General features: G+C 35.7%; 1 protein-coding gene across 3 annotated transcripts in view; it reads right to left on the bottom strand.

Annotated features, from left to right (window-relative positions):
• Positions 1–22,481, bottom strand: part of LOC133665175 (zinc finger SWIM domain-containing protein 5-like) — a 194,542-nt gene that overhangs the window by 49,766 nt on the left and 122,295 nt on the right. For all 3 annotated transcript variants that reach the window (XM_062070409.1, XM_062070407.1, XM_062070408.1), the window contains exon 2: positions 3,566–3,753. Coding sequence is in view for 2 of the 3 variants with exons in the window: in XM_062070407.1 (XP_061926391.1) it covers positions 3,566–3,753 (188 nt within the window). In the remaining variant the exon portion in view is untranslated. The remainder of the gene's footprint in view (positions 1–3,565; positions 3,754–22,481) is intronic.

Raw genomic sequence — 22,481 nt, 5'->3', positions numbered from 1 at the left:
TTTTTGTTTGACTACTTTATTAGAAAATTTCAAATACAGTAATGTTTTTATTTTTTTTCCGTTCATAGTGTTATTTTGCACAAAAACGTTGTTTACTTACTACTAAAAGACAAGTTCACTATTTTATTGAAGGACTAAATGACAATAATAAACATATGTTTCATGTACACTAACATTTTTGTGTTACAATAAAGACAATAATTACATTTTTTGTGGACCCCTTTATTCATAAAAAAGTATCAAAAATACCGAAAAGTATCGAAATACATATTGGTACCGGTACCTAAATATTTGTATGGGGACAACACTAGTTCATAGTGTTATTTTGACATTTTTGTTTGACTACTTCATTAGAAAATTTCAAATACAGCAATGTTTTTAATTTTTTTTTCCGTTTATAGTGTTATTTTGCACAAAAACATTGTTTACTTACTACTAAAAGACAAGTTCACTATTTTATTGAAGGACTAAATGACAATAATAAACATATGTTTCATGTACACTAACATTTTTGTGTTACAATAAAGACAATAATGACATTTTTTTGTGGTCCCCTTTATTCAGAAAAGTATCAAAAAGTACCGAAAAGTATCGAAATACATATTGGTACCGGTACCTAAATATTTGTATCGGGACAACACTAGTTCATAGTGTTATTTTGACATTTTTGTTTGACTACTTTATTAGAAAATTTCAAATACAGTAATGTTTTTAATTTTTTTTTCCGTTTATAGTGTTATTTTGCACAAAAACATTGTTTACTTACTACTAAAAGACAAGTTCAGTATTTTATTGAAAGACTAAATGACAATAATAAACATATGTTTCATGTACACTAACATTTTTTGTTCAAATAAAGACAATAATTACATTTTTTGTGGACCCCTTTATTCATAAAAAAGTATCAAAAATACCGAAAAGTATCGAAATACATATTGGTACCGGTACCTAAATATTTGTATGGGACAACACTAGTTCATAGTGTTATTTTGACATTTTTGTTTGACTACTTCATTAGAAAATTTCAAATACAGTAATGTTTTTAATTTTTTTTTCCGTTTATAGTGTTATTTTGCACAAAAACATTGTTTACTTACTACTAAAAGACAAGTTCACTATTTTATTGAAGGACTAAATGACAATAATAAACATATGTTTCAAGTACACTAACATTTTTTGTTCAAATAAAGACAATAATTACATTTTTTGTGGACCCCTTTATTTAGAAAAAAGTATCAAAAATACCAAAAAGTATCGAAATACATATTGGTACCGGTACCTAAATATTTGTATGGGGACAACACTAGTTCATAGTGTTATTTTGACATTTTTGTTTGACTACTTTATTAGAACATTTCAAAAACAGTAATGTTTTTATTTTTTTTCCGTTCATAGTGTTATTTTGCACAAAAACGTTGTTTACTTACTACTAAAAGACAAGTTCACTATTTTATTTAAGGACTAAATGACAATAATAAACATATGTTTCATGTACACTAACATTTTTTGTTACAATAAAGACAATAATTACATTTTTTGTGGACCCCTTTATTTAGAAAAAAGTATCAAAAATACCAAAAAGTATCGAAATACATATTGGTACCGGTACCTAAATATTTGTATGGAGACAACACTAGTTCATAGTGTTATTTTGACATTTTTGTTTGACTACTTCATTAGAAAATTTCAAATACAGTAATGTTTTTAATTTTTTTTTCCGTTTATAGTGTTATTTTGCACAAAAACATTGTTTACTTACTACTAAAAGACAAGTTCACTATTTTATTGAAGGACTAAATGACAATAATAAACATATTTTTCATGTACACTAACATTTTTGTGTTACAATAAAGACAATAATGACATTTTTTTGTGGTCCCCTTTATTCAGAAAAGTATCAAAAAGTACCGAAAAGTATCGAAATACATATTGGTACCGGTACCTAAATATTTGTATCGGGACAACACTAGTTCATAGTGTTATTTTGACATTTTTGTTTGACTACTTTATTAGAAAATTTCAAATACAGTAATGTTTTTAATATTTTTTTCCGTTTATAGTGTTATTTTGCACAAAAACATTGTTTACTTACTACTAAAAGACAAGTTCACTATTTTATTGAAGGACTAAATGACAATAATAAACATATGTTTCATGTACACTAACATTTTTTGTTCAAATAAAGACAATAATTACATTTTTTGTGGACCCCTTTATTTAGAAAAAAGTATCAAAAATACCAAAAAGTATCGAAATACATATTGGTACCGGTACCTAAATATTTGTATGGGGACAACACTAGTTCATAGTGTTATTTTGACATTTTTGTTTGACTACTTTATTAGAAAATTTCAAATACAGTAATGTTTTTAATATTTTTTTCCGTTCATAGTGTTATTTTGCACAAAAACGTTGTTTACTTACTACTAAAAGACAAGTTGTCTAGTATATTCACTATTTTATTGAAGGACTAAATGACAATAATAAACATATGTTTCATGTACACTAACATTTTTGTGTTACAATAAAGACAATAATGACATTTTTTGTGGTCCCCTTTATTTAGAAAAGTATCAAAAAGTATCGAAATTCATTTTGGTACCGGTGCTGATATATATATATATATATATATATATATATATATATATATATATATATATATATATATATATATATATATATATATATATATATATATATATATATATATATATATATATATATATATATATATATATATATATATATATATATATAATTTAATAATTGAATATTAAGAGTATATCAAAGTTCAACTCCTACCTTGTTTACGTCCATGACGACCTCTTTAAAGTTGTGTAAATAATCAGAAATATCAAGCAGCTAAAAGTCAAATAAGTGTGGAGAGTCTTTTGCTTATTTCCCATCATGCATTGGAATGGATTTAAATGAGTGTAATTTGGCCTTTTTTTTTCACGGCGTAGAGATTTTTATTTGATAATATCCACAAAGTTCAGCGTGTTCAAGTGACCGTGTGTGTTGACTTTCTGTGCTGGTCCGACTTATTTTTTTCTGCCCCATGACTAGGGAAGGTTGTTCGGCTCGGGTCACCCCTGATCATCTAATCCAGTGTTGTATTTTTGTTTAAATAAAGCCAATAATGACATTTTTTGTGGTCCCCTTTATTTAGAAAAGTATTGACAAGTCCTAAAAAGTATCAAAATAATTTTGGTATCGGGACAACACTAATTATCATAAACAGCAGCAATATTTTCATGTCGCAATAAAAATTTTTAATTTTTAAATTCATTTAAAACAAAAATATATTTACTAACAAACATAAAAAAATACCAAAAAATGGAGTACCGTATCAATTTCAGGTACAAGTAATTGATACGGTATCGGTTAAAATGTCAACAGCACCCGTCCTGTTTTCTGAGAATGTTGTCATCCATTAAAATGTTGATGTAATTTCACTTCATTAAAGTCTGTATTGCATTAAAGACCCAGATAGAAACATCAAGTTTGAATGTGTGACAAGTGGTATCGGGTCACCTGAACTGTACACCACATCAAAAACTCTTACCTGTTCGGGTTTGCGGATCCTGTAGAGGGACAGCGCCACCACGTGGGCGCAGTAGAAGATGTCGCGGTTACCGCAGCCGCAGGTGACGGAGGTGATTTTGCAGCGGTCGAAGCTGATGGCCACCTTGTGGGTGACCTCCGGCTCTGAGGGTGAGGCGGGCTCAGTGACGGTGCCGCTCAGGTGGAACCCTGGAAGACAAAGACAGGACAGGCCCAGTTTTAGCCGACTCCTTTTTTTTGGCAAAGACAAAACTGTGTTTAATAATATATATATATATATTGTCCAAAAGTAGCATGGAACTTGGTCCTCTATCCCTGAACAAGCAGATACAAAACACACACTTTTACGACTGGTCGATCCCCACAAGGACACACTTGATATACCGCTACGGATTGCTCTTTTAATGCCAATGTACTTGCGGACTATTCTCTGCTCAACTGTGCAAAGAGACAGCTAAGATGTTTAGCTTCCTCACACACACCGAGCTAACAAATAACCACTACTTCCTGTGGTGACATAAATAAAATACACTATTTGCCACCTTCTCGGTTTAAATAAACGTATGTATATACATATATACACGTATATACATATATATACACACATACATATATATATACACACACACACATATATATATATATATATATATATATATATATATATATATATATATATATATATATATATATATATATATATATATATACATATATATATATATATATATATATATATATATATATATATGTGTGTGTGTATATGTATATATATGCTGCTCTCACACACACTGTGTCTTCAGCAGGTGTGATGGCACCTCATACATACAAACACACACATACACTCACATGAAACACACATAAACATGTAACACACGTACACACACATGGAACACACTTACACACAAACACATGAAACACACACACACACACGGAACACACACACTCACATGAAACACACACACATGAAACACACACACTCACATGAAACACACTTACACACAAACACATGAAACACACACACACACACACACATGGAACACACACACACATGAAACACACACTCACATGAAACACATGAAACACACAAACACATGAAACACACACACACACACGGAACACACACACTCACATGAAACACACACACATGAAACACACACACTCACATGAAACACACTTACACACAAACACATGAAACACACACACACACACACGGAACACACACACTCACATGAAACACACTTACACACAAACACATGAAACACACACACACACACACACACACGGAACACACACACTCACATGAAACACACACACACATGGAACACACTTACACACAAACACATGAAACACACACACACACACACACGGAACACACACACTCACATGAAACACACACACACATGGAACACACTTACACACAAACACATGAAACACACACACACACACGGAACACACACACTCACATGAAACACACACACACATGAAACACACACACTCACATGAAACACACTTACACACAAACACATGAAACACACACACACACACACGGAACACACACACTCACATGAAACACACTTACACACAAACACATGAAACACACACACACACACACACACACACACACGGAACACACACACTCACATGAAACACACACACACATGGAACACACTTACACACAAACACATGAAACACACACACACACACACACGGAACACACACACTCACATGAAACACACACACACATGGAACACACTTACACACAAACACATGAAACACACACACACACACGGAACACACACACTCACATGAAACACACACACATGAAACACACTTACACACAAACACATGAAACACACACACATGAAACACACACACTCACATGAAACACACACACATGAAACACACACACTCACATGAAACACACTTACACACAAACACATGAAACACACACACACACACACACATGGAACACACACACACATGAAACACACACTCACATGAAACACATGAAACACACAAACACATGAAACACACACACACACACGGAACACACACACTCACATGAAACACACACACATGAAACACACACACTCACATGAAACACACTTACACACAAACACATGAAACACACACACACACACACGGAACACACACACTCACATGAAACACACTTACACACAAACACATGAAACACACACACACACACACACACACACGGAACACACACACTCACATGAAACACACACACACATGGAACACACTTACACACAAACACATGAAACACACACACACACACACACGGAACACACACACTCACATGAAACACACACACACATAAAACACACTTACACACAAACACATGAAACACACACACACACACGGAACACACACACTCACATGAAACACACACACACATGAAACACACTTACACACAAACACATGAAACACACACACACACACGGAACACACACACTCACATGAAACACACACACACATAAAACACACTTACACACAAACACATGAAACACACACACGGAACACACACACACACACACTCACATGAAACACACACACACATGGAACACACTTACACACAAACACATGAAACACACACACACACATGGAAAACACACTCACATGAAACACACACACGTACACACACATGAAACACACATACACATGGAAAACACGTACACACACATGGAACACACACACTCACATGAAACACACACACGTACACATGAAACACACACACTCACATGAAACACACTTACACACAAACATATGAAACACACACACACACGGAACACACACACTCACATGAAACACACTCACATGAAACACACACACACACACACACACACATGGAACACACACACTCACATGAAACACACACACTCACATGAAACACACTCACATGAAACACACACACACATGGAACACACTTACACACAAACACATGAAACACACACACACACACACACACGGAACACACACACTCACATGAAACACACACACACATGGAACACACTTACACACAAACACATGAAACACACACACACACACACACGTGGAAAACACACTCACATGAAACACACACACACATGGAACACACTTACACACAAACACATGAAACACACACACACACACGGAACACACACACTCACATGAAACACACACACACATGAAACACACTTACACACAAACACATGAAACACACACACACACACGGAACACACACACTCACATGAAACACACACACACATAAAACACACTTACACACAAACACATGAAACACACACACGGAACACACACACACACACACACACACACACACACACACACACACACACACACACACACACACACACACACACACACACACACACACACACACACACAACACACACACACACACACACACACACTGCAAAACCCTTCTTGAGACGTGAAGAAGGAAAAGTATCTTCCATATGAGGAGGTGTGAACAAGTGATGACATAAATCAATAACATTGCATCTAATAGACAATGTCTCATTTGCACCCCCTGCTGGTCAACATGAGGGTGGTCCCCCCCCAAAAATTGACTGTCAACATATGAAATAACAAGTGTGTGTAAAAATGTCAAGTGCTCCCCCTCTGGTCAACATATGAAATAACAAGTGTGGGTAAAAATTTCAAGTGCTCCCCCTCTGGTCAACATATGAAATAACAAGTGTGTGTAAAAATTTCAAGTGCTCCCCGTCTGGTCAACATATGAAATAACCAGTGTGTGTAAAAATTTCAAGTGCTCCCCCTGTGGTCAACATATGAAATAACAAGTGTGTGTAAAAATTTCAAGTGCTCCCCCTCTGGTCAACATATGAAATAACAAGTGTGTGTAAAAATTTCAAGTGCTCCCCCTCTGGTCAACATATGAAATAACAAGTGTGTGTAAAAATTTCAAGTGCTCCCCCTCTGGTCAACATATGAAATAACAAGTGTGTGTAAAAAATTTCAAGTGCTCCCCCTCTGGTCAACATATGAAATAACAAGTGTGTGTAAAAATTTCAAGTGCTCCCCCTCTGGTCAACATATGAAATAACAAGTGCGTGTAAAAATTTCAAGTGCTCCCCCTCTGGTCAACATATGAAATAACAAGTGCGTGTAAAAATGTCAAGTGCTCCCCCTCTGGTCAACATATGAAACAACAAGTGCGTGTAAAAATGTCAAGTGCTCCCCCTCTGGTCAACATATGAAATAACAAGTGTGTGTAAGAAATTGAAATGCGGCCCCTTTGGCCAAAAATAATTTAAAATAATAAAATAAAAATAATAAAATACATATGTATATAGAGACATACTGTAATAACTTGAAGTAAATAATTAAGATTAAAAAACAATTACAAACAAAATAAATACATTAATTAATAAATGAACTAAAAGCAGTCTTTTTCTCACAATGTGTCGACTTTTTTCTTATAAAATTGGGAACAATTTCTCATATTCTTTCTGTTTCTGTAATATTGCAATATTTTCTCATAAAATGATTACTTTAATATGTAAAATTATTACTTTTTTTAATGTAAAATTATTACTTTTTTAAAATCTAAAATTATTACTTTTTTAATGTAAAATTATTACTTTTTAATCCAAAATGGTGACATTTGTCATGTCAAATTCCGACTTTTATCACAATATTGCCAATGTTTTTGTTGTTCTTGTAAAATAGTGACATTTTCTGAGTAAAATTGTGACTTTTGTCATCATTTTGCCAAGTAAAATTCCGATTATTATTACAATATTGCCAAAATGTTTAAGTTTTCCTATAAAATTGTGACATTTGTCGAGTAAAATTACGACTCTTTTCATAAAATTGCCAAAATGTTCATAATGAAATAACAAGTGTGTGTAAAAATTTGAAGTGCTCCCCTTCTGGTCAACATATGAAATAACAAAAGCAGTCTTTTTCTCACAATGTGTCAACTTTTTTCTTATAAAATTGGGAACAATTTCTCATATTCTTTCTGCTTCTGTAACATTGCAATGTTTTCTCGTAAAATTGTGACTTTATGTAAAATTATGACTTTTCGATGTAAAACAATTACTTTTTAATGCAAAATGGTAACATTTGTCATATAAAATTCTGACTTTTATCACAATATCGCCCATTTTTTTGTTTTTGTAAAACAGTAAAAAAAAAAATTGAGTAAAATGATGACTTTTCTCATCATTTTGTGAAGCAAAATTCTGATTATTCTAAGAATGTTGCCAAAGTGTTAAAGTTTTCTAATAAAATTGTGAGTTTTGTCAGGTAAAATTACGACTCTTTACATACAATTGCCAACATGTTAAGCTTTTTCTAGTAAAACTGCGACTGTTATTGAGTAAAATTCCAACTTTTATCATAATATTGCACAAATGTTCAGTTTTTCTTGTCAAATGTTGACTTGCGTTGAGTAAAATGAGGACTTTTATTATAACACTGCCAAAATTCTACGTTTTTCTTGTGAAATTCCAACTCATTTTTCACAACAAGCTTTTTTTTATACGTGCATAGTATGTATATATTATTAATGTTGTAAATACACTTCTTTATATATCTAGAAAGGCTGGTCCTAAATAGGGAGGCTTTTACAAGAGTGTGTGTGTGTGTGTGTGTGTGTGTGTGTGTGTGTGTGTGTGTGTGTGTGTGTGTGTGTGTGTGTGTGTGTGTGTGTGTGTGTGTGTGTGTGTGTGTGTGTGTGTGTGTGTGTGTGCTGTCAACATATGAAATAACAAGTGTGTGTAAAAAATTGAAATGTGCCTCCTTTGGCCAAAATTAATGAAAAATAAAATAAATATGTATATAGAGACATACTGTAATAACTTGAAGTAAATAATGAAGATAAAAAAACAATTACAAACAAAGAATTCAACTAAAATTATTTTTCTCACAACGTGTCGACTTTTTCCTAACAAAATTGGCAAAGGTTTTTCTCATATCGTTTCTGTTTCTGTAATATTGCAGTATTTTCTCGTAAAATTGTTACTTTTTTTTATGTAAAATTATTGCTCTTTCATGCAAAATGGTGACTTGTCGTATAAAATTCTGACTTTTATCACAATATTGCCCAGTTGTTTGATGTTCTTGTAAAACAGTGCCACTTTTGAGTAAAACGATGACTTTGTCATCATTTTGCCAAGTAAAATTCCGATTTTTATTATAATATTGCCAACATTTTAAAGTTTTCTTCTAAAATTGTGACTTTTGTCGAATAAAATTCCAACTCTTTTCATAAAATTGCCAAAAATTTAAGCTTTTCTTGTAAAACTGCGACTGTTATTGAGTAAAATTCCAACTTTTATCATAATATTGCACACATTTTCAGATTTTTCTTGTAAAATGTTGACTTGCGTGGAGTAAAACGACGACTTTTATTATAACACTGCCAACATTCCACGTTTTTCTTGTGAAATTCCAACTCATTTTTCACAACAAGCTTTTTTTATATGCAAAATGGTGACATTTGTCATGTAAAATTCTGACTTTTATAACAATATTGCCCATTTTTTTTTGTTGTTCTTGTAAAACGGTGACATTTTTGGAGTAAAATTATGACTTTGTCATCATTTTGCCAAGTAAAATTCCGATTATTATTATAATATTGCCAACATTTTAAAGTTTTCTTCTAAAATTGTGACTTTTGTCGAATAAAATTCCAACTCTTTTCATAAAATTGCCCAAAATGTTCAGCTTTTCTTGTAAAACTGCGACTGTTATTGAGTAAAATTCCAACTTTTATCATAATATTGCACAAATGTTCAGTTTTTCTTGTCAAATTTCGACTTGCATTGAGTAAAATGACGACTTTTATTATAACACTGGCAAAATTATTTTCTTGTGAAATTGTGACCTTTTTCTTGTGAAATTCCAACTCATTTTTCACAACAAGCTTTTTTTTTTATATGTGCATAGTATGTATATATTATTAATGTTGTAAATACACTTCTTTATATATCTAGAAAGGCTGGTCCTAAAGAGGGAGGCTTTTTTCTCACGTCTCCAGAAGGTCAGAAATACACAAATGTGTGTGTGTGTGTGTGTGTGTGTACTCCGTTCATTGTGTCTTGGGTTCCAGGTACCAGTGCTGGCTGATGACTAACCAAAGTGTGGGTAAGAAGAGGTCGTGTGTGCATCAGATTGATGGATGCATGTCAACATTTGTGAAATAGATTAGAAAAAAAAAAGAAAACAAAAGAGGAGTGAAAGACGACCGCCATTGTATATCTGTCCATTGTACGCAAACACACACACACACACACGCACACACACACACAGTGCTGCCATCTGTCACTCGCTGGCAGCCCCGCCCACTCTGCAGCCAGGCAGCCAATGGGAGGGCAGATCATTCCTGCTGCTCATAGGCCATTAACCCTAATCAGCTGGGGGAATGGAGCTGGGCGCTGAGCCAATGGACACACACACACACACACACACACACACACACACACACACACACACACACACACACACACACACACACACACACACACACACACACACACACACACACACACACACACACACACACACACACACACACACACACACATTTAAATAGAAAGCAGTCTTATTCAGCTAAATCCTCCCCACAGATCCTGCAGACAGACGCCCCCCTCACCCCCCTCACCCCTTCCTCCTTACTTAATTTGAAGAATATAGATTTTAGACATTTATGTAAACATTATTTCTGCAGGAGAAACACATTTCAGTACAATTATTTGGCATAAGTGACTTTAATCAGACCGACACGTGCATGAATACACTTCAGTCTGGCTGCACTCCAGCTGGACGTGTGTGTGTGTGTGTGTGTGTGTGTGTGTGTGTGTGTGTGTGTGTGTGTGTGTGTGTGTGTGTGTGTGTGTGTGTGTGTGTGTGTGTGCGTGCGTGCGTGTGTGCGTGCGCTACATTGATTTGTGCAACATGTCAAGCAGACATGCATTTTCTTCCTCTTTCTGACCCAACAGCGCCTCTGCAAAGCTGGCCCGGTGTTCATCCCCCTCCACATATCCCCTGCAGCCTCCCATCTCCCATCTGCTTGACAGCTCCAAGGTTAACACACACACACACACACACACACACACACACACACACACACACACACACACACACACACACACACACACACACACACACACACACACACACACACACACACACACACACACACACACGTGTATTTCTGACCTTCTGGAGACGTGAGAAAAAAGCCTCCCTCTTTAGGACCAGCCTTTCTAGATATATAAAGAAGTGTATTTACAACATTAATAATATATACATACTATGCACATATAAAAAAAGGCTTGTTGTGAAAAATGAGTTGGAATTTCACGGGAAAAAGGTCACAATTTCACAAGAAAAACGTCGCATTTTGGCAGTATTATAATAAAAGTCGTCATTTTACTCGACGCAAGTCAAAATTTGACAAGAAAAACTGAACATTTGTGCAATATTATGATAAAAGTTGGAGTTTAACTCAATAACAGTCGCAGTTTTACAAGAAAAAGCATAACATTTTGGCAATTTTTTTTTACAAAAAGAGTCATAACTTGACAAAAGTCAAAATTTTATAAGAAAACGTAAACATTTTGGCAATATTATAATAATAATCGGAATTTTACTTGGCAAAATGATGACAAAAGTCATAATTTTACTCAAAAAATGTCACTATTTTACAAGAACAACCCAAAAATGGGCAATATTGTGATAAGTCAGAATTTTATATGACAAATGTCACCATTTTGCATTAAAAAGTAATAATTTTACATTAAAAAGGTAATAATTTTAGACAAAGAAAGTAATAATTTTAGATTTAAAAAAGTAGTAATTTTACATGACAAAAGTAGTAATTTTACGAGAAAATATTGCAATATTACAGAAGCAGAAAGAATATGAGAAATTGTTCCCAATTTTATAAGAAAAAAGTCGACACATTGTGACAAAAAAGACTGCTTTTTAGTTCAAAGATTATTTTGAATTTTTTATTTCAGAAAATAAGTCAGAAAATACTTTTTTTCTTTCATGTTTTTCCTATTAAATTCAGTTTACAAAAGAAAGATAACATTTGAGGCGCTGTGGCTTAGCCTAGCGTATAAAATAAAAAAAAGTTTTTAATCTTCATTATTTACTTCAAGTTATTACAGTATGTTTCTATATACATATTAATTATTTATTTTTTAAAATTAATTTTGGCCAAAGGTGGCGCATTTCAATTACTTTCACACACTTGTTATTTAATATGTTGACCAGAAGGGGAGCACTTCAAATATTTACACACACTTGTTATTTCATCATGAACATTTTGGCAATTTTATGAAAAGAGTCGTAATTTTAATCGACAAAAGTCACAATTTTATAGGAAAACTTAAACATTTTGGCAATATTATAATAATAATCGGAATTTTACTTGGCAAAATGATGACAAAAGTCACAATTTTACTCAAAAAAATGTCACCGTTTTGTATGAACAACAAAAAAATGGACAATATTGTGATAAAAGTCGGAATTTTATACGACAAATGTCACCATTTTGCATTAAAAAGTTATAATTTTACATAAAAAAATTAATAATTTTAGATAAAGAAAGTAATCATTTTAGATTTAAAAATTAGTAACTTTACATGACAAAAGTAGTAATTTTACGAGAAAATATTGCAATATTACAGAAGCAGAAAGAATATGAGAAATTGTTCCCAATTTTATAAGAAAAAAGTCGACACATTGTGACAAAAAAGACTGCTTTTTAGTAAAAAAATTATTTTGAATTTTTTATTTCAGAAAATAAGTCAGAAAATACTTTTTTTCTTCATGTTTTTCCTATTAAATTCAGTTTACAAAAAAAAGATAACATTTGAGGCGCTGTGGCTTAGCCTAGCGTATAAAATAAAAAAAAGTTTTTAATCTTCATTATTTACTTCAAGTTATTACAGTATGTTTCTATATACATATTAATTTTTTATTTTTTTTAATTAATTTTGGCCAAAGGTGGCGCATTTCAATTACTTTCACACACTTGTTATTTCATATGTTGACCAGAAGGGGAGCACTTCAAATATTTACACACACTTGTTATTTCATTATGAACATTTTGGCAATTTTATGAAAAGAGTCGTAATTTTACTCGACAAAAGTCACAATTTTATAGGAAAACTTAAACATTTTGGCAATATTATAATAATAATCGGAATTTTACTTGGCAAAATGATGACAAAAGTCACAATTTTACTCAAAAAAATGTCACCGTTTTATATGAACAACAAAAAAATGGACAATATTGTGATAAAAGTCAGAATTTTATACGACAAATGTCACCATTTTGCATTAAAAAGTTATAATTTTACATTAAAAAATTAATCATTTTAGATAAAGAAAGTAATCATTTTAGATTTAAAAATTAGTAACTTTACATGACAAAAGTAGTAATTTTACGAGAAAATATTGCAATATTACAGAAGCAGAAAGAATATGAGAAATTGTTCCCAATTTTATAAGAAAAAAGTCGACACATTGTGACAAAAAAGACTGCTTTTTAGTTAAAAAATTATTTTGAATTTTTTATTTCAGAAAATAAGTCAGAAAATACTTTTTTTCTTTCATGTTTTTCCTATTAAATTCAGTTTACAAAAGAAAGATAACATTTGAGGCGCTGTGGCTTAGCCTAGCGTATAAAATTAAAAAAAGTTTTTAATCTTCATTATTTACTTCAAGTTATTACAGTATGTTTCTATATACATATTCATTTTTTATTATTTTTTATTAATTTTGGCCAAAGGTGGCGCATTTCAATTTCTTTCACACACTTGTTATTTCATATGTTGACCAGAAGGGGAGCACTTCAAATATTTACACACACTTGTTATTTCATTATGAACATTTTGGCAATTTTATGAAAAGAGTCGTAATTTTACTCGACAAATGTCACAATTTTATAGGAAAACTTAAACATTTTGGCAATATTATAATAATAATCAGAATTTTACTTGGCAAAATGATGACAAAAGTCATAATTTTACTCAAAAAATTTCACTATTTTATATGAACAACAAAAAATTGGACAATATTGTGATAAAAGTCAGAATTTTATACGACAAATGTCACCATTTTGCATTAAAAAGTTATAATTTTACATAAAAAAATTAATAATTTTAGATAAAGAAAGTAATAATTTTAGATTTAAAAATTAGTAACTTTACATGACAAAAGTAGTAATTTTACGAGAAAATATTGCAATATTACAGAAGCAGAAAGAATATGAGAAATTGTTCCCAATTTTATAAGAAAAAAGTCGACACATTGTGACAAAAAAGACTGCTTTTTAGTTAAAAAAAATATTTGAATTTTTTATTTCAGAAAATAAGTCAGAAAATACTTTTTTTCTTTCATGTTTTTCCTATTAAATTCAGTTTACAAAAAAAAGATAACATTTGAGGCGCTGTGGCTTAGCTAGCGTATAAAATAAAAAAAGTTTTTAATCTAATTATTTACTTCAAGTTATTACAGTATGTTTCTATATACATATTCATTTTTTTTATTTTTTTTAAATTTTGGCCAAAGGTGGCGCATTTCAATTACTTTCACACACTTGTTATTTCATATGTTGACCAGAAGGGGAGCACTTCAATATTTACACACACTTGTTATTTCATTATGAACATTTTGGCAATTTTATGAAAAGAGTCGTAATTTTACTCGACAAAAGTCACAATTTTATAAGAAAACGTAACATTTTGGCAATATTATAATAATAATCTGAATTTTACTTGGCAAAATGATGACAAAAGTCATAATTTTACTCAAAAAATGTCACTATTTTACAAGAACAACCCAAAAATGGGCAATATTGTGATAAAAGTCAGAATTTATATGACAAATGTCACCATTTTGCATTAAAAAGTAATAATTTTACATTAAAAAAGTAATAATTTTAGACAAAGAAAGTAATAATTTTAGATTTAAAAAAGTAGTAATTTTACATGACAAAAGTAGTAATTTCACGAGAAAATATCGCAATATTACAGAAGCAGAAAGAATATGAGAAATTGTTCCCAATTTTATAAGAAAAAGTCGACACATTGTGACAAAAAAGACTGCTTTTTAGTTAGAAAATTATTTTGAATTTTTTTTTCAGAAAATAAGTCAGAAAATACTTTTTTTCTTTCATGTTTTTCCTATTAAATTCAGTTTACAAAAAAAAGATAACATTTGAGGCGCTGTGGCTTAGCCTAGCGTATACAATTAAAAAAAGTTTTTAATCTTCATTATTTACTTCAAGTTATTACAGTATGTTTCTATATACATATTCATTTTTTATTTTTTTTAATTAATTTTGGCCAAAGGTGGCGCATTTCAATTTCTTTCACACACTTGTTATTTCATATGTTGACCAGAAGGGGAGCACTTCAAATATTTACACACACTTGTTATTTCATTATGAACATTTTGGCAATTTTATGAAAAGAGTTGTAATTTTACTCGACAAAAGTCACAATTTTATAGGAAAACTTAAACATTTTGGCAATATTATAATAATAATCGGAATTTTACTTGGCAAAATGATGACAAAAGTCACAATTTTACTCAAAAAAATGTCACCGTTTTATATGAACAACAAAAACATGGACAATATTGTGATAAAAGTCAGAATTTTATACGACAAATGTCACCATTTTGCATTAAAAAGTTATAATTTTACATAAAAAAATTAATCATTTTAGATAAAGAAAGTAATAATTTTAGATTTAAAAATGAGTAACTTTACATGACAAAAGTAGTAATTTTACGAGAAAATATTGCAATATTACAGAAGGAGAAAGAATATGAGAAATTGTTCCCAATTTTATAAGAAAAAAGTCGACACATTGTGAGAAAAAAGACTGCTTTTTAGTTAAAAAATTATTTTGAATTTTTTATTTCAGAAAATAAGTCAGAAAATACTTTTTTTCTTTCATGTTTTTCCTATTAAATTCAGTTTACAAAAAAAAGATAACATTTGAGGCGCTGTGGCTTAGCCTAGCGTATAAAATAAAAAAAAAAGTTTAATCTTCATTATTTACTTCAAGTTATTACAGTATGTTTCTATATACATATTAATTTTTTTTAATTAATTTCGGCCAAAGGTGGCGCATTTCAATTTCTGACACACACTTGTTATTTCATATGTTGACCAGAAGGGGAGCACTTCAAATTTTTACACACACTTGTTATTTCATTATTAACATTTTGGCAATTTTATGAAAAGAGTCGTAATTTTACTCGACAAAAGTCACAATTTTATAGGAAAACTTAAACATGTTGGCAATATTATAATAATAATCTGAATTTTACTTGGCAAAATGATGACAAAAGTCCCAATTTTACTCAGAAAATGTCACTATTTTACAAGAACAACAAAAAAATTGGCAATATTGTGATAAAAGTCAGAATTTTATATGACAAATGTCACCATTTTGCATTAAAAAGTAATAATTTTACATGAAAAAAGTAATAATTTTAGATAAAAAAAAAAAGCAATAATTTTAGATTAAAAAAAGTAATAATTTTACATGAAAAAAGTAATAATTTTACAAGAAAATATTGCAATATTACAGAAGCAGAAAGAATATGAGAAATTGTTCCCAATTTTATAAGAAAAAAGTCGACACATTTTGAGAAAAAGACTGCTTTAAGTTATTATTATTATTTATTTTTTGGTTTGTAATTGGTTTTTAATCTTCATTATTAACTTCAAATTATTACAGCGTGTCTCTATATACATATTCATTTATTTTATTTTTTTAAATTAATTTTGGCCAAAGGGGGCGCATTTCAATTTCTTACACACACTTGTCATTTCGTATGTTGACCAGGGGGGACGCACTTAAATTTTTTTACACACTGGTTATTTCATATGTTGACCAGAGTGGGGTGAGCCCTTCAAATTTTTACACACACTTGTTATTTCATATGTTGACCACCCTCATTTTGACCAGCAGGGGTGCAAATGAGACATTCTCTATTATATGCAATGTTGCAAAGGGTGGAAATACAAGAACACACACACACACACACACACACACACACACACACACACACACACACACACACACACACACACACACACACACACACACACACACACACACACGTATTCAATCTGTGTCCATGCAGGCCTCACTGAATCATCTCCTCCCTCCGCCGATCCATCCATGGATCCATCCATCATCGGACCGTCCATGGTTTCCTTTCGCAGTGTTTGCTGATGCGATAACAACCCGATTGTTTCATTTGTGATTTCCCAGAAGTCCTGTCTGCTGTCTGTCCACCAGCGCACGCACCCACTAACTGCAGGGACTCATTTGTCATGTTTACCCTGAATTGATTACCTGATTTTTATCCATTCTGCTGCAACCTGGGGAAGGGTGTGTGTGTGTGGGGGGGGGGGTGGGGGGGGGGGGGGTTAATCAAGCCTTTCAGCTAACGTGCTACAGTAAAAATAATACCCCGAGTTGCTACCTGGGAGGGGAAGAACTAGTAAAAAAAATATATTTATAATTTTAAATGCATCCAAATTGGGACATGTAAGATTATAAAAGCCATTAGTGAACATCAATAATTGATTTCTTGATTGTAAATAAAGTCATGCAGATAGTTCTGAATATTGGCACCAATAGAGTCCACCAGCTCCGTTATTTTAGGACACTTTTTCATTAATTTAATAAATGTGGGGAGTTAATTTAACTCTTTTTATTACAGATGCACTGGTTTTTTCCCCACGTTTCAAGTGATATAAATGCTTGTTTATGTCCGACAGACATTTAGATTTAGTTTGAATTGCCGGACTTTACAGACTATAGAGTGCACCGGTGTATAAGCCACACCCACTAAATTGGAGAAAAACAAACATTTTCCATGTATAAGCCACACCCACTAAATTGGAGAAAAACAAACATTTTCCATGTATAAGCCACACCCACTAAATTGGAGAAAAACAAACATTTTCCATGTATAAGCCACACCCACTAAATTGGAGAAAAACAAACATTTTCCGTGTATAAGCCATCCATCCATCCATCCATCTTCAACCGCTTATCCGGAATGGGGTCGCGGGGACAGCAGCTCCAGCAAAGACCCCCAGACTTCCCTCTCCAGAGCAACATTTGCGACTTCCTCCTGGGGAATCCCGAAGCGTTCCCTGGCCAGAGAGGAGATGTAATCCCCCCATCTGGTCCTTGGTCTGCCGCGGGGCCTCCTCCCAGTGGGACGTGCAACGAGGACCTCCCTAGGGAGACGCTCGTGAGGCATCCGCACGAGATGCCCGAACCACCTAAGCTGGCTCCTTTCCAAGCGAAGGAGCAGCGGCTCTACTCCGAGTCTCTCTCGGGTGACTGCACTTCTCACCCTATCTCTAAGGGAGATGCCAGCCACCCTTCTGAGGAAACTCATTTCGGCCGCTTGTATCCGCGATCTTATTCTTTCGGTCATTACCCACACTTCATGACCATAGGTGAGAGTAGGAATGTAGATAGCTCGGTAGACCGAGAGCTTTGCCTTCTGGCTCAGCTCCCGTTTGGTCACAACAGTGCGGCAGAGAGACTGCAATACTGCCCCAGCTGCTCCCATTCTCCGGCTGATTTCCTTCTCCATCTTTCCCTCACTCGTGAACAAGACCCTGAGATACTTAAACTCCTCCACCTGGGACAGAGTCCTGTCCCCTACCCGGACTGTACAAACCATCGGTTTCCTGCTGAGAACCATGGCCTCAGATTTGGAGATGCTGATCCTCATTCCAGCCGCTGAACACTCGGCTGCGAACCGATCCAGTGAGAGCTGAAGGTCACGAACCGAAGGTGCCATCAGGACCACATCATCTGCAAACAGCAGTGACGCAACCTTTAGCCCCCCGAGACGTATACCCTCTCCGCCATGGCCACGACTCCGCCTAGAAATCCTGTCCATGAAAATCACAAACAGGATAGGTGACAGAGCGCAGCCCTGGCGGAGACCAACCCCCACTGGAAACGGATCCGACTTACATCCAAGCACCCGGACACAACTCTCGCTTTGGTTGTACAGAGATTGGATGGCCCTCAGCAGGGTTCCCCTCACTCCGTACTCCCTCAGCACCTCCCACAAGATCTCCCGAGGGACGCGGTCATACGCCTTCTCCAAATCCACAAAACACATGTAGACTGGATAGGCATACTCCCAGGCCCTCTCCAGGATTCCCGCAAGCGTAAAGAGTTGGTCAGTTGTTCCACGACCAGGACGGAATCCACATTGCTCCTCTTGAATCTGAGGTTCGACTATCGGCCGGACCCTCCTTTCCAGTACCTTGGCGTAAACTTTCCCAGGGAGGCTGAGTAGTGTGATACCCCTGTAATTAGCACACACCCTCTGGTCCCCCTTTTTGAAAAGGGGAACCACCACCCCAGTCTGCCACTCCCTCGGCACTGTCCCAGACTTCCACGCAATGTTGAAAAGGCGTATCAACCAAGACAGCCCATCAACACCCAGAGCCTTCAGCATTTCTGGACGGATCTCGTCAACCCCCGGAGCTTTGCCACTGTGGAGTTGTCTAACTACCTCAGTGACTTCACTCCGAGAGATCGACGTCGATCCCCCATCATCCTCAGGCCCTGCTCCTATCAGGGAGGGTGTGTCTGATGTATTTGGGTTCAGGAGTTCCTCAAAGTGCTCTTTCCAACGCCCCACGACTTCCTCACTTGAAGTCAGCAAAGTCCCATCCTTGCCGTACACAGCTTGGATGGTTCCCTGCTTCCCCCTCCTGAGGTGCCGTATGGTCTTCCAGAACAGCTTTGGTGCCGCCCGATAGTCCTTCTCCATGGATTCCCCGAACTGCTCCCACACCCTCTGCTTAGCCTCGTCCACAGCCACGGCCGCTGCCCTTCGGGCCCGTCGGTACCTTGCAACTGCCTCCGGAGTCCCCTGGGATAACATACCCCGGTAGGACTCCTTCTTCAGTCGGACGGCTTCCCTGACCACCACTGTCCACCAGGGTGTTCGAGGGTTACCGCCCCTTGAGGCACCTAAGACCTTCTGGCCACAGCTCGCATCTGCAGCTTTAGCAATAGAGGCTTTGAACATTGCCCATTCCTGTTCAATGTCCCCAACCTCCACAGGGATGGCAGAGAAGTCCCGCCGGAGGTGGGAGTTGAAGTCCTTCCGGACAGAGGACTCCTCCAAACGTTCCCAGTTCACCCGCACTACACGCTTGGGTTTGCCAGGTCTGTCCAGAGGTTTCCCCCGCCATCTAACCCAACTCACCACCAGATGGTGATCAGTTGACAGTTCAGCCCCTCTCTTCACCCGAGTGTCCAAAACATACGGCCTCAGATCAGCTGATACGATTACAAAATCGATCATTGATCTTTGGCCTAGGGTGCTCTGGTACCAGGTACACCTATGAGCATCCTTATGCTTGAACATGGTGTTTGTTATCGCAAGTCCGTGACTAGCACAGAAGTCCAATAACAATCCACCACTCAGGTTCAGATCAGGGAGACCGTTCCTCCCAATCACGCCAGTCCAAGTATCACTGTCATTGCCCACGTGCGCGTTGAAGTCCCCCAGCAAGACTATGGAATCCCCTGCCGGCGCCCCATACAGGACCCCATGCAAGGTATCCAAGAAGGCTGAATACTCTGAACTCCTGTTTGGTGCGTATGCACAAACAACAGTCAGAGTTTTCCCCCCTCCAACCCTAAGGCGAAGGGAGGCGACCCTCTTGTCCACTGGGGTGAACTCCAACGTACAGGCACTCAGCCGGGGACTCGTGAGTATCCCCACACCCGCCTGTGCCCTCACACCCTGAGCAACTCCAGAAGTGAACAAGGTCCATCCCTTGTCCAGGAGTGTGGTTTCAGAGCCCTTGCTATTCGTAGAGGTAAGCCCCACCAGATCCAACCGGTAGCGCTCCACCTCTCGCACCAGCTCAGGCTCCTTCCCCACCAGCGTAGAGACGTTCCACGTCCCGAAAGTCAGCCTCTGCTGCCCCGAATTGGTCCGTCCGGAGCCTCCACTTTCACCGCCATCCACTTGGCAGCGCACCCGACCCCACTGGTTCCGACCGCGGGTGGTGGGCCCACGTGGCAGAGGAGATGGTGTGTCCACGTAGCTTCTTCGGGCTGTGCCCGGCCGGGCTCCGTGGCAAGCCCGGCCACCAGGCGCTCGCTGACGAGCCCTACCTCCGGGCCTAGCTCCGGAGGAGGGCCCCGGGCTTCCTCCGGGCCGGGTAACGCATCCTCTTTTAGTGTAGTTCATGGGGGGTATCGTAACCCTGATGGGGGGGGCATTCGGGTGCTACACCTTGCCCAAGGGTGACCCGGAACTATGTAAGGCAGGGGCGTTCAACTCTCTGAGGCTTAATACAAGCCCACATACCTGCCACACCCACTAAATTGGAGAAAAACAAACATTTTCCATGTATAAGCCACACCCACTAAATTGGAGAAAAACAAACATTTTCCGTGTATAAGCCACACCTACCAAATGTAAAAAAAACCAAACATTTTCCATGTATAAGCCGCACCTACCAAATGTGAGAAAAAACATACATTTTCCATGTATAAGCCACACCCACTAAATGTGAGAAAAACAAACATTTTCCATGTATAAGCCACACCCACTAAATTGGAGAAAAACAAACATTTTCCATGTATAAGCCACACCCACTAAATTTGAGAAAAACTAACATTTTCCATGTATAAGCCACACCCACTAAATTGAAGAAAAACAAACATTTTCCATGCATAAGCCACACCCACTAAATTGGATTTAAAAAATTCCATGTATAAGCCACACCCACTAAATTGGAGAAAAACAAACATTTTCCATGTATAAGCCACACCCACTAAATTTGAGAAAAACTAAAATGTTCCATGTATAAGCCACACCCA

This window comes from Entelurus aequoreus, linkage group LG14, assembly GCF_033978785.1.
Source record: "Entelurus aequoreus isolate RoL-2023_Sb linkage group LG14, RoL_Eaeq_v1.1, whole genome shotgun sequence".
Classification (NCBI taxonomy): Eukaryota; Metazoa; Chordata; class Actinopteri; order Syngnathiformes; family Syngnathidae; genus Entelurus; species Entelurus aequoreus.
This window is presented reverse-complemented; position numbering and strand designations above follow the sequence as displayed.